At 42.9% G+C, this 14,595-nt stretch overlaps 1 protein-coding gene across 4 annotated transcripts in view; it reads right to left on the reverse strand.

Annotated features, from left to right (window-relative positions):
• GPC3 (glypican 3) overlaps positions 1–14,595 on the reverse strand; it is a 270,058-nt gene that overhangs the window by 132,839 nt on the left and 122,624 nt on the right. For all 4 annotated transcript variants that reach the window (XM_053374199.1, XM_053374198.1, XM_053374196.1 and 1 more), the window contains one exon: positions 303–997. In XM_053374199.1, coding sequence (XP_053230174.1) covers positions 303–997 — 695 coding nt within the window. The remainder of the gene's footprint in view (positions 1–302; positions 998–14,595) is intronic.

Here is a 14,595-nt window from a genome sequence, read left to right on the forward strand (position 1 = left end):
ATCTTTCCAGGTGCATCCAACCCAGGAATGCCTCAACCCATTCCAAGCAAACCCTGGATCAGCCTGATTTGGGATCTAGGATTTTCCTAAGCTGTTGCTGAGCTCTATTGCACATGTTCACATGTAGTTGCTTCTGTATGATATCTTTCTTTCCCCTCACCCCTCTTCCACTCCTCTCTCAAAGAAATAAACAATAGAAACAAAAGAAGAGCCCGCTGGATCAGGCCAGTGGAATACCTGGCCCAGCATCCTGCTTCCGACTGCAGAGCAAATGGTCTGTAAAAACTGGAAGGAGAACTCACCGTCACTGACAGCTTCCCAGCATTCTTCTGCATGTATGTGATGGCATCTTGTATCAAGGAGAAGAGACTGAGAAGCACATGCTCCATGTTGTAGATGCCCCTCATGCCTCTCGTCAGCCCTTCCAGAGAACGGAGGTACTCCTGCCAATAGCTGTCTATCTCCACCAGGCTGGCCAGGCACCCCTGCAGCACAGAGCCACAGAGCCCAGCACATGGCTTCACCATCATAAGGTCTTGGCAATGGGCACAGTACCACATCTTCAGCAGGGCCCTCCCACAGTCCTTGCTGAACTTCAAGTGGTCGGTGGTGTTCACCACCTCAATGCCAAGGTTGAGTGCCTGGAGGAAGACTCGCGTCACCTGGAGAGACTTGGACACCTGCGTCATCATGATTTTGGGAAAGTTCCCAAACACCTTCAGGTCTCGCCGGGCAAGTCGGAGGCACTCGGTCATTTCCAGTGAAGGATCCGGTGAGCCCGGGTTCACCAGGCGCAGGTAGACCAATGGGAACAAGCTGTCAAAGAATTCATTTATCATGTCATTGATGTTGATGTCTGAGCCCAGGATGTACAAGGATATGTCCGTAAAAAACTCCCCCACAAATTTAAAAGCTCTGGCAGCTATATTGCGATAATGGTTTCTGAACATGGAGTTGGTGTAGTTTCTCGCATGCCGCACTACAATTTCAAAGGCTTCTGGAAAAAAAGAAAGAAAGGAGGAGGGGTCAGTGAACCCTTTTCCAGAAAGCAGAAACAGGAGAGTGAGAGGTGGGTCTTCTTCTAAGAGGAGGGTCTTCAACTATAGAATCCATGTTGACAGCAAATCAAAAGCAACCTTGAAGAAACTCTCCCCAACTGGAAATAATTTCACACCCCCTGCCTACCCAACCAACTAGCAACTCTCCCTAGACAGAAGATAAATCAGAGCATTACTGAAGCATGTTTGGAGGACAGGAGACCTTTCCTTTCCAGTTTACATTTAATATATGCCAATGTGCTCCAACACAGATGGTTTAACAGCTATGTGGCTTTGCTTTTTCCTTTCTTTTTTTGCTGACCAATAGGGTATTGTGGTCATTTTTAGAATAATAGAATCATAGAAGTGTAGAGTTGGAAGGGATCCCAGGGGTCATCTAGTGCACCCCCTGCAATGCAGGAAACTCAGCTAATGCATCCATGACCTCTGCTTAAAAACCTCCAAGATAGAAGAGTCCATCACCTTCGGAGGGAGACCGTTCCACTGCTGAACAGCTCTTACTGTCAGAAAGTTTTTCCAAATGTTTAGTCAAAATCTCCTTTCTTGTAACTTGGAGCCATTTTAATAATGTTGCTGTTAAATATGCTGAATCCTCTCTAGTTAACATAGAGTTTTTAAATTCTGCATTTTTTTTACTAAATTGAAATGCTATACTCTATCCTAGGTTAAAGCATCATTTTAATTTTCAACATGGAACCACAGACATATGCTTATGCATTTATTACACATTTAATGAAAGAGTAATTTTTTAGAAAGCTGTCCCTTTATGGAAATTTAGCATTTTGCATTTTAAAAAAGAGCATTTAACATCATTTTAGCAGATCAATATTAGGTAATATCGCCTTTGGGGTCTACCTGGCATCTTCACACAGATTGGAGAAAGAGTCACATGAATGCTGCCCTACTTACATTAATGGAGCCAGATCACAACATCCAACTGCTTCCATGACCTCTTCCCTTTCTGTTGAGCCATATTGGACCAGCAGCTCCTGCCAAGCAAGGGTCACGTGTGTGCCAAGTGGGTTGATTCAGAAGAACTGTTTCTTCTCCTTCTCCCACCTTCCCAGTTCCCGTGTAAAGCTGGTGCCTAGCCCAAAGGGTCTCACCCTGGGGCTCTCACTTGAGGATGAACAGTTGGCTCATAAGGGTCTATTAATTCAGGCAGCCTATGTACAGAGATGAAGGAGAAGAAGAACCCAGTGGCTCTGGCATGGCAGTAGCCCCCAATTCTAGAACACCGTCCTTCTGGATGCTTATTGGGAGTTCATTCCTCTATGGAAATTTCCTTGCTTCTTTCCAGCTTATGGTGTCCATCGTTAAGACTGTTTTCCAGCCTTGAGCCCATTTGCTTTTATAGAACAGTTTTTGTACCTGTTGATATTGATGTTGCTGGAAGTTTTTTTTATACCTTAACTGCATTCTGTGATTTGTAATTTTATGATTTATTCTATTTTTATATGTAAACTGCTTTGAGGTCCTTTGTGACATTCAGCAGGAAGTAAGCACATTAAATTGAGTCAAACTGAAGCAAGTGAAGCCTTCTGCATCCTCCCTATGGAACCCCCCACAAACCTCTGGATGGAAAAAGCACATGCACATTTCTCATAGATTTTGGCCCAGTTGTATAATTCTGCACCCAGATTCATGCAGAACTTCCCTGCTCAGAATACACAAAATGACAAGCTCTTTCTACCCACCAGGACATAAAAGGAACACGTTGAAAGAGGGGAGGCTTATATTCTTTCTAGTGCTAAATAGCCGCACTGCTCCAGGGCTCCTCAGCTCTCGAGGGCACCCTTAATAAAGTGATGGCAAAGTCACAAACAGCCCTTGCGGTTCACAGGTCACTAACCATGTTTGGAGTAACAGCTTTCTATTCTGCCACCCTGGGAATGAGGGGGAGGGGGAAATGGATGCAGCAGGCATGAAAATGATTCACATGAAATATTAAATACATATATCTATATATCTATTAAAGTTTCAAAAGCATAAGGTTTTATGTCTCCTCCCTCTACTGCCCATGGCCCCTTGCTCAAATTATGGCTGAAGAGAGTGCGAGTTACGGGAGCCTTTGCGGCAGAGCTTGCAACAGCAGCCAGAGCCTTGCATTAAGTAACTTAGGAAGCTGAAAGGAATAACTGCCTATAAATTACAGGCTAAAAAACAAGAGTTTCTTGCTTTAATACTTTTGGCAAAGTTCCCCATGATACTCTTGCAGAGAGGCTAGGAAATGCCACAGTTAGGTGGATTTGTAGCTGGTTGACTGACCAAAACCCAAAGAGTGGTTATTTGTCGTCCTCAAGGGAAATGGCAAATGGGGTGCCGCAGGGTTCTGTCCTGGACCTGTTGTTGTCCAACATCTTTAAACATGACTTGAATACACGCTCACCAAATCTGTAGGTGACACCAAACTGAGGGGGATAGCTGAAGCCACAGAAGACAGAATCGATTTGGAGAACTGGGCAAAACTAACAAGCAAACCCCACCCCCAAGGCTGGTGGCTGCGCTGCAAGGCAAGGCAGCACCAGGCATCCATTAGGTGGCTTGATTGACATGTGTAATGCTGGTGGCGAACGGGGCAGGAATTTGCAGGAATACATTGCCTAATTGGAAATTCTAAAATCGCTCTTGCAACTTTAACTTTAAACCAGTTTCAGGCAATGTATAGATACATCTCCAAGGCCTTCTGAAGGCGCATCTGCAGAACCACACAAGGAGAAAAAGAAGTCAAAACTGGAAACCATTAAAGGGGAGTGGTGACATCACGGAGTGAAAAGGGCATCTTAAACCATGACTCCCCTTCACCCTGAAGGCAATTAGAAGCACAGTCTGCTTAAATTAAATCATTTGCTTCAAACTGTGTTAGTGCCACGCCCCCCAGGCTATGCACTGTAGAAGCTGAAAACTGCAAAATAACAACACACTGGACGATTGGTTTTTTACTCTTTCTCAGACCAGCGGAGAACCGCTGGAACAGGAATATGGCAGTCCCACTATGGCAGCACAGCCTCAAAGGATTGGCAAAAATAATTCAGAATGAGAAGAAAAGTCACTTGATACAACAGTGTTAGCCACTCTGGAAGGAGTTGCCCCAAGATTGTGCAAAAAGCTCACATCCGAATGTATCCAAACAGTTGCAGATGTCATGATAGCAGTGAACAAAGCTATGGAGCTCAGCCTGAAAAACTGGTCTGCAATCAAATTAATCAAAATAATGCAGGCAGACATCAAATTACTGTTGAGGAATGCACAGGATAGAGACCGCTGATTTAACGTCTGTATCTGTGGAGCACTGGAGCACTTCTCAAGAATCAAATTTATGGGAAGCTTTTACAGCATTAATGAAATGCTTCGTGATATCGCTCTGGAGTTTGAATCAATTGAAAGAATCTATAGCGTGGCCGAAACCTAAAGCAGAAGAACCCCCAAGGGACATTGTTGTTATTCTTTTGTCATTCTTTTGTTATAATATTATAAAGACACCTCTTTATAATATTTTGTTGAATATATATTATTACACACACACACACACACACACTCCCTGCATGCATGCAAAAACAGGCTTCAGCAGTTGGAGTGGACAAGACCTTGAGTGGGTCCAACAGTGAAGATGGCAGTTTCTGCACATGCTGTAGGGGGGAGTGAGGGGCAGGTGGGGCTCATCCACCTGGGAAGTAGCCCATCTAGGAGAAGGAAAACTCTTACCCTAAACCTCCATTGCCTTGTGGGACATATTTGGGAGAAGAAAAGGCTAAGGAGTAAACCCTACACAAATCCAGAGTGAAGTCCCTAAGAGGGTTGGAAGGCGCCTTGTACACCTCCTTCTGGCAACTCCTGCAGCCAAGCTGGTGCCCAACGTCTTGCTCTGATTCCCTTTGGACCACATCAGTGAGGCTGAGGGGGGGGTTTGTCGTCTGGGCAGCCCAGGACCCCCAGACACACAGCCCAAGCTTGCACCCCAAAGAGCTCACTTTGGTGCTGCTAATGCAGCAGTTTGACTTCACCCCCGAAGGCGCACCCCATTGTGTCTCAAGACAGATGGATGCCAAGAGAGTAGCTAACCTTGATCTTAGAGACTGCTCAAACATGTCTGCTAGGTAAAAAGATTATGCAAGACTAGACAATCATTTAATTTCCAATGGATGGACCTCTATGCCATAGTTATTGGGTGTTGTGGATGCGCATGAAAATTCTGTCAAGTGGTTAAGCTTACCACAGCAAATGACAGTGTAGCAGAGATTGTTTTACTCTGCAAACACAAGCACACACTATATTCACAGGGAATATAAGGACAAACTGTTCCAGTAGCAGTTTCTGCCATGACATCCCTGGGAATCTTTCTTCATTTTTATTATTAATATTACACTACAAAATTAAATAAAATAAGATGGTGAGCTAAAAATGCATTGAGATCATCCGAAAATATCTTTTGAACATACAAGATAGTTTAGAAAGAGTTTTCAGGCAATTAAAAACCCACAGGGAATTTCTTCAAGGGGGAGGACTTACCAGGATTGCAGATTCTCTAGTGATGGAGACACAGCTCATGAAAGTCTGCAGAGGCCAGGTTTCAAAGATCAAGAGAATGTCTGATTTATAAATAAATTATATCAAGGTGCTTTGGAATAAGGAAAGGGGTTGGAAGATGAAAACATGCTATCAAAAGTAGAGTAATCATCCCCGCACTATGAATACATATTTCATAATGTTTGCATGCAGAAACCAACAGAGAATATAATATTGAAGACTCTTAAATCTACATCTCCATTATTAAAATGTTTAGACTCATGAATTCTGCTGCTGTGGCAGCAAAAAGATTAAAATGGGGTGAAGGGGGACAGCAGCATTGTTCTACCTGTTTGGAAATCTGAACTCAACATACAATTCTGGACGATGTAAAATCCTAGGAGCTAAACTCTTGCAAAGCTTTATGAAATTGATTGCAAACTTGTCCCTCTGCCTTCCCTCTGTCTTCTGCACTCCCAATTTCTTCCTGATGCTACACAACCACTAAAAGCCATCTCTCAAAAAGAGGGAAACCAAACTAAACAATGGCTGCTGAGAAGACTGTTCTGACATAGTCTGGAAGCTCTAGCTTGTGGAAGAAGCAGCTGCCATGCACCCACTCTTAATTCATCTCCCTGATGGAAAGAAAGCAGCCCAGATGGGGAGACAAGAGCCGACTCGATGGCCCTTGTGGTCTCTTCCAACTCTATGATTCTATGATTCAGAGAAAGTGAAGGAGAAGTCCAATGGAGGCACTGGGAACAGGCCAGCCAAGTTGAAGGCATGGAACCTGCCTCTTTTGATGAGCCCTTTCCCCAGAGATATAGAAGAGATATCTAAAACATACAGGGGAGTAGATAAGTTAAGGCGCAGCCATCCAGAACTCTCCAGGAAATAGCTTGTTTACTTTGGACCAAGATCTAGACTCCAATGAATGGTTTCACTTTCAGCTTAAGCTTAATTAGCTCATAAAAATAGCTTATTCTGACAAATGATCCACTTTTAAGTAAAATAAACACCCGAAGTTAGAGATCCTGGTTTGACACTCCGGTTTGAGAGCAAAACAATAGTTGGCAATAATAAGGCTTGTGTCAATTCAGATGCTACAAGAAACCACAGGTGCCACTAACCAGCAAAGGGGGAGGTGAGGAGTGCCAGCATCAAACCATAGTTCAGCGGTCGCCAAACCACAGTTCACCTACTAGACTGCAATGTTTATTTACCATATCTCTTAGGGAAAGGAAGGGAAGGTACAAGAACTAGGGAATTTTGAGGAACAATCTCAATTGCCAGCTGATTTTGCTAATATCCCCTTTGGGGGGGGGATTAACTGGTTCAGCTACAATCCACTAAAAAGTTACATGCCTCTCGCACTTAATTCCTATTAATGTGCACTAACCAAAACTATTGGGAATCCGGAGGAAGACTCACTTTCCTACATAAAGAAAAGAGGCTTCTGGCAAGTGAAAGCCAAATGCAAACAAACTGAAGTGGAACAGGAATAAATTGTCCAATGATTTGCATCAGTCAAAAAATATCTTTAATACGGTGAGTGACCAGGAAGCAATTTATAAAAAATATGACATTAAAAGTAGTATTGTGCTACAAATAACAGTAGAAATATGGCCAATTCACAGAATTGGTGCTTATATTTATGACCAGGTTTCGACTTTTAAGGTTTTAAAAATTCAATTCAGGTGTCGCTACTGTTTATTATCGTTCCTTCGATATTTACAATTTGAACTCCGTTGTTGACATCATTGCTCGTCTTATTCTTGTTGCAATGTAACAGTACTTTGCCACGGACCTGTTAAGGTGTCTGATATAGGTGTCGTCTGTACTACGAGGTATTTTCCTCAGAATCGGTTCGATCAGCTCTTTTCTTGAGTCTCGATAAAATGGGCAGTATAAGATGACATGCCCGATGGTTTCGATTTCGTTGCTGTTACAGGGACATAATCTTTGTTCGATCGGTATTTTGTTGTATCTTCCCTCTAGGAGAGCTGAAGGGAGAGCGTTAAAGTGGGCCCTGGAAAATGCCCATCGGTGTTTAGCGTTGTCTAGAACTTTGAGATAGTTTGCTAGATGGGGCCTTTGGGGATTGTATAGAAATTTATAAGTTATCGGAAGTTGATTAAAGTCATTTTGGGCTTCAATGTCCCTGAGTCTTTCTTTGATTATGTTCTTGGCCCTTCCCCTTTCTAAACTTAATAAATACTCTGGGGAGAGACCATATGTGGCCAGTTTTCTGAGAGTGCCCTTTAACCAACTAGATTGGAATTTGTCAAGAAGCATCAGGGAAAGTAGTCCAACCGGCGAGTTGTTAAGTCTTAGCCAAGTGCATAAGGTTCTTATCCATACTTTGGCTTTAATGCTGTATAAGCCCGCTTCCAGTCGTAGGGCGGCGTTTGGGACGCATTTAGGTGTTTGCAGGAGTGATCTAAGGAAACCTGATTGTATCTTTTCATATGGGTCTAGATTAGAGAGGGAGACGAGTGGTGCGCCGTATAGTATTTGTGCTGTTGGTTTTGCAATGAATAGTTTAATTGTAGCAGGAATGAAATTTCCTCCCGTTGTGCGATGGAATCTTAGGATTGCTGTTGTACTTTTTGTGCTGTAGAGGAGCTGTAATTTATGTGGGCCGTCTTCTTCCTTGATGCTTGGAATATAACTTCTAGGTATTTAAAGCATGTCACTTGTTCAATCTCCTGATTGTCTAAATTCCATCTGTATATTTTCCTTTTGTTAGAGAAAACCATGATTTTTGTTTTTTGGTAGTTCACTGCTAGTTTCTCTTCTCTACAATATTGGGATAAGCTGTTAAGAGCTCTTTTGAGGCCCATCTGAGTCTGGGACAATATAACCGCATCGTCTGCATAGAGTAGGATAGGCAGTTTTTTGTCTGCTAATTTTGGGGCGTGTGTATCCGCTCCTTGTAGGTGGTCTATTAGGGAGTTTATATAGATGTTGAACAAAAAGGGGGCCAAGATGCATCCTTGTTTAACTCCCTTTGTTGTTCTAATGAAATTAGAGAGTTGACCTTCTTGGCTGCATCTTATACGAAGTCGTGTGTTGTTGTACAGTTTGTATATTAGTAGCAGCAGACGTTGGTCTATGGATGATTTGTTAAGTTTGTCCCAGAGTCGGGTTCTTGGGATGGAGTCAAAGGCTGCTTTAAAATCTACAAATGCTGCGAATAGGTGGTGATTGTGGTGCGACGTGTATTTCTCAGCTAGGTGCTGTAAGATCAGGCAGTGATCCATTGTGGATCTCCCCTGTCTAAATCCTGCCTGTGCATCATCAAGAATCTTCGCTCTTTCTATCCATTCACACAGTTTCTCGCTGAGGTGTTTAGCGTATAATTTACTTATTATATTCAGGAGGCTTATAGGTCTATAGTTGGGGGGATCATCCCTCGAGCCTTTCTTGTAAATGGGAATAATGATGGAAATCCTCCAGTCGTATGGAATCTGTGCAGTTCTATCTATATATGTGAACAGAGAGGCTAGCAAGGGGGCCCACCAGTTCGCATTGGTTTTAAAAAGTTCTGCTGGTATACAGTCAATTCCGGGGGCTTTCCCGTTCTTTAGTTGGTCAATCAGCAGATGAGTCTCTGTTATTGAGACTGCTGGCCATGGCTGTATCTGATCTTCCGGTATGTCTAATGCATAGGACTCATCGCTAGATTCCTCGTAAAGATTATGGAAGTGTGTTTCCCAGGCTTTCATTGATATGCAGCAGGATAGTTGTGATAGGCCCCTATCCGGCTGTACAGCTACGATTCTCCAGAATAATGATGGGTTACTTGATTTGGAGGCCTCTATCAGTTGCTGCCATAATAACTTCATTGCGTATCTTTTCTTTTGTGTCAGGAGTTTTTTGTAACTTATTTTGGCTTCAAGCATCTTTTGTCTGTTATCCTCTGTTGGATTATCCTTATGGCAGATGAAGGAGTGGATCAATGATTTCTTGGAGGTTATACACTCATGATCGAACCACTCCCTGGAAGTTTTCCTATGGTGGGGAGACTTGGAATTCGGTTTTACAACAAACTCTTGAATTTTTTGTATAAGCATTTCATATGTTGTCATCATGTTTGGGGCGCTCTCCTCTTTCTAAGCACCCTTCCATAATTGCTTTTGAGAGACGGTAGCTCTCCTCAGATTTGTACCAGTTAGATATCCGCTCGCTCACTTGTCCATTCCATCTGATTTTCTTGAGGCCTGTTCCGGGTGTTAGATCTGGTTGATATCTGTGTTGTGGTTTGGGCAGATCAAAGGGTAAATCACACACGAGGGATAAAGGTAGGTGATCACTTTCAGCTCTTGCTGTAATGGTGAATTTTGATATCCTAGGGATCAGGTCCTGGGAAACAATGCAATAATCTATCATTGACAGTTTGTGTCCTGACCAATATGTATATTGACCAGGATAATCTCCTTGTATAGCCCCATTCAGTAAGTGTAGATTCTGTCTGTAGGCCATCTGTGCTAAATGTAGTCCTCCAATGTTGCATGTCTTATCGTAGGATGATCTTGTCATTAGGGGTGGGATAATTTCCATTTCTGGATGCCATTGGTGAAAATGTGCATATAGGGTGTTGTCGTTGGGGCCCACTCTTGCGTTTAGGTCACCAGCTAGTAATATCATGGCTGACGGGTGTTGTCTCCTCCATTGCACCACGTGGGCTTCCACTTCTTTCCATAGTTGTTCTACTTGTGCCTGCCGTCGACATGTAGGTAAGTATAAGTTTATGCATAGCAGTTTGATTTGTCCAAAATCTAAAACTGCTGCTACAGACCATTCATCATTGGAAGGTAATTGGGTAATATTAGCTTGTATCTGCGTTGAGAACAGTAAGGCTAAGCCTCCTTTGGGTCTGCCCCCTCTTTGACTAGGTGTTGCTCTTTTTATACACGAGTGGTAATTATCCAGGTAGAGCTCGTCTATCGACCAGGTTTCCTGGATGAACAGGATGTCAAATTTAGTGAGGAAGTCCATTAGATTGGGATCTTTACTTTTAGCTCCCCACCCTGCGATGTTCCACGTACAGGTGGTCAGCTTGTGATCTTTGATTGTCAGACATCTCAAGGGACAATCAAACTTAGGTTTATGGCCAATTTGGGATTTATCATTCATTATGTCCCTTTTGGGGTGTGTAGTGGGACATTTTGGCACAGTGTGTACTTGGACATATTTTAGTGTCCCGGAGGGGCGTTCTTTCCCCGTGACCTTATTTCAGTCATCCGTGTGAATGGTGTCTAGGGCTCCTAGGTTGTCCACAAAGATTGAACCGTTCTTGCCTGGTGGTACCGCTATTTCAGCTTGATGTGTTATTGTTTTCTTTGTTATAGCTGGTTCCGTAGGTCCCAGTTCCTCTGGCGATAGTAATAGCCTTAGTATCCACTCACTGTTGGATAAAGGTTTTGTGGTATAAGTTGCATAGTTAAATTCCCTGGTGACGGGTGTGGCTCGGAGTGTAATAGATTTCCTTATGGATGCTAATCTTTCAATTAGTGCGTCCTGATCTTTATGTATTTGTTCAATAGTTGCTATGAAGCGGTTTTCCTTCTCTATGCTGGAGCTTTCGTCTGGTACGTGATTTGGGGATAGGGTTTTTGGTCTTTTAGCCAGCTGGTTTGGGGCTTTATCTGCCTCTAGTTGAAGCATCTTACAGTTCTCGTCCATCATAGACATTGTCGGCTTTATTTTTATCTTATCAGTCTTGATTGTTTCAATGAGAGGAGTGGGAGTACCGGACACTATTTGCATCAGTCATATATGAGTTGGTTAGTATAGAAACCAACAATGTGGTTGGACAATGTGAGATACGGTGTATTTTTTGTTAGTTATGCAGCTGACTAAGCTGTCGCCTGCAATGTATGCTTGAAGCCAGAAAAGAAACAAAGAAAGTTATCCAGCTCTCATGAAGGACAATATTTTTAATTTCTTTTTATTTATTTTAAAGGAATGCATTAGTACTATGCATAATGCTTTGTATTTTACACATTTCCCTTGCTTTATGATATCTGCAGAATCTGTAAGAACGTCCCCCCTCCCCCTTTATAGGGAGTAAAACTGTCCATTTTTGTGATTAAACATGCAATCATATCAACTCAGTTTTATCATCTCATACGTCCACCCTTTTTTACCAAGGGTTCTTTCAGCAGAAAGATGTCAGAAAATAAGAGTTTATGTAATAGACAAAAGAATTATTTTCTTTGCATTTGTATTTTATGCTACACTGTCCTGGGTTCCTTCAGGTGGAAAGGAGGGGAAGAAATAGAACAAACTGTTATTATATGAAACTGGAAAGGTAGGCCAATATCAGAAGTCGATGAATGGAGCCATCAGAGAAAAAACAGCTTAGGTTCAAAGAAACTGTCAACAGAAGTATGGGTAAAGAGGACAACCCCTTTGGCGTTTTTGTAAAATAGTGCATTAAGTTTCCACTGCCTTATTTCACTCCTTCCTCTTCTTCATTTCTCCTTTTTATCTCTTCTTAATATTGGTGTGTGTTTGTATGCAGCATTTTAGAGAGGTGCTTTATCTTGTATTGAAGTATTTATACTCAATGAAGGAACACAGATGTGTTTTTGAAATCACAAGGCAGCCAACTCCTGCCTTCCACCCACAACAGGCCCGAGAGGCTTCAGGACTTCTTTTCCCTCCTTTTTTCTTTAAAAATTATTTTTCTCCTAAAGCTCAGGTAAAGCCTTTAGTACAGTGGTACCTTGGGTTACGAACGCTTCAACTTACATTTTTTTCAGGTTACGAACAATTGTAACCCGAAAGTAAGTTGTCCGAGCTCTCGGAGGCCTCGCCGCTGCCTGGAGCCAAGCCCGGACATCTGTGGGGCCTACGGAGCTCTCTGGGAGCCAAGCCGATTGTGATGATGGAAGAGGACCCTGAGCCCCCATCCAACCAATGACTATCATCAGCGCAGGTAAGAAAAAATCACATTTTCATTTTGTACTGTTTTATTGATTTCATTTTATGGATCAATGGCATCATTAGTGTTAAGTTGTGGGTGAACATATCAGACAACACAGCAATTCTTCAGACAGCTCTTGTTTATTCACAGGCCAGAATAGAACTGAACTGAAGGGTTCAGCCAGCCTGCTTATATAGAGCTCAACTACAAAGCAACAGTAACCACTTTCTGTAACTATCCAATCACTGAACGTCACTTTCAATCCCTTATTTGCATATGTGGACCTGAGTGAAAACTATCTACAGTATCCCCCTGCTGGCCCAGGGTGAGAACTTCAGTACATAACAGTTAGATAATAAAATTCATGTCAAATTGCTGTTCTAGGGATCACTTTTCATCGTCTGGTTCCTTTTTGCGTTTTGGTTTGTGTAGCTTTTTCGGTTTTTTGACTGTGACTTGTTCTTCATTTTATGGGACTGACTTGTGACTTCGCTTTTGTGACTGTTGCTTGTGACTTCATTTTTGTGACTTGTTTTTGTGACTATGTGGAACCCAGTTCAGCTACTGGTTGATTCTGTGGCTGCAGAAATGGATAAAAGCCCCCCATCCAAACTGACTATCATCAGTGCACGTAAGAAAAGAAATAAATGTTGATTTTTTTCATCTAAAATATTGTCTTATTTATTTTATAGTACAGTACATTGATTATTGTTGTTGTTGTTTAGTGGTTTAATCGTGTCCGACTCTTCGTGACCCCATGGACCAGAGCACGCCAGGCACTTCTGTCTTCCACTGTCTCCCGCAGTTTGGTCAGACTCATGTTTGTAGCTTTGAGAACACTGTCCAACCATCTCATCCTCTGCCGTCCCCTTCTCCTTGTGCCCTCCATCTTTCCTAACAAGTATTGGAGCCTCAGCTTCATGATCTGTCCTTCCAGTGAGCACTCAGGGCTAATTTCCTTAAGAATGGATGCGTTTGATCTTCTTGCAGTCCATGGGACTCTCAAGAGTCTCCTCCAGCACCATAATTCAAAAGCATCAATTCTTCGGCAATCAGCCTTCTTTATGGTCCAGCTCTCACTTCCATACATCACTACTGGGAAAACCATGGCTTTAACGATACGGACCTTTGTTGGCAAGGTGATGTCTCTGCTTTTTAAGATGCTGTCTAGGTTTGCCATCGCCTTTCTCCCAAGGAGCAGGCGTCTTTTAATTTCGTGACTGCTGTCACCATCTGCAGTGATCATGGAGCTCAAGAAAGTAAAATCTCTCACTGCCTTCATTTCTTCCCCTTCTATTTGCCAGGAGGTTATGGGCCCAGTGGCCATGATCTTTGTTTTTTTGATGTTGTGCTTCAGACCATATTTTGCGCTGTCCTCTTTCACCCTCAAAGAATCATAGAATCATAGAATCATAGAGTTGGAAGAGACCACAAGGGCCATCGAGTCCAACCCCCTGCCAAGCAGGAAACACCATCAGAGCACTCCTGACATATGGTTGTCAAGACTCTGCTTAAATACCTCCAAAGAAGGAGACTGCACCACACTCCTTGGCAGCAAATTCCACTGTCAAACAGCTCTTACTGTCAGGAAGTTCTTCCTAATGTTTAAGTGGAATCTTCTTTCTTGTAGTTTGGATCCATTGCTCCGTGTCCGTTTCTCCGGAGCAGCAGAAAACAACCTTTCTCCCTCCTCTATGTGACATCCTTTAATATATTTGAACATGGCTATCATATCACCCCTTAACCTCCTCTTCTCCAGGCTAAACATGCCCAGCTCCCTTAGCCGTTCCTCATAAGGCATCGTTTCCAGGCCTTTGACCATTTTGGTTGCCCTCCTCTGGACACGTTCCAGTTTGTCAGTGTCCTTCTTGAACTGTGGTGCCCAGAACTGGACACAGTACTCCAGGTGAGGTCTGACCAGAGCAGAATACAGTGGCACTATTACTTCCCTTGATCTAGATGCTATACTCATAGAATCATAGAATCATAGAGTTGGAAGAGACCACAAGGGCCATCGAGTCCAACCCCCTGCCAGGCAGGAAACACCATCAGAGCACTCCTGACATATGGTTGTCAAGCCTTTGCTTAAAGACCTCC

Source organism: Podarcis raffonei, chromosome Z (genome assembly GCF_027172205.1).
Source record: "Podarcis raffonei isolate rPodRaf1 chromosome Z, rPodRaf1.pri, whole genome shotgun sequence".
Classification (NCBI taxonomy): Eukaryota; Metazoa; Chordata; class Lepidosauria; order Squamata; family Lacertidae; genus Podarcis; species Podarcis raffonei.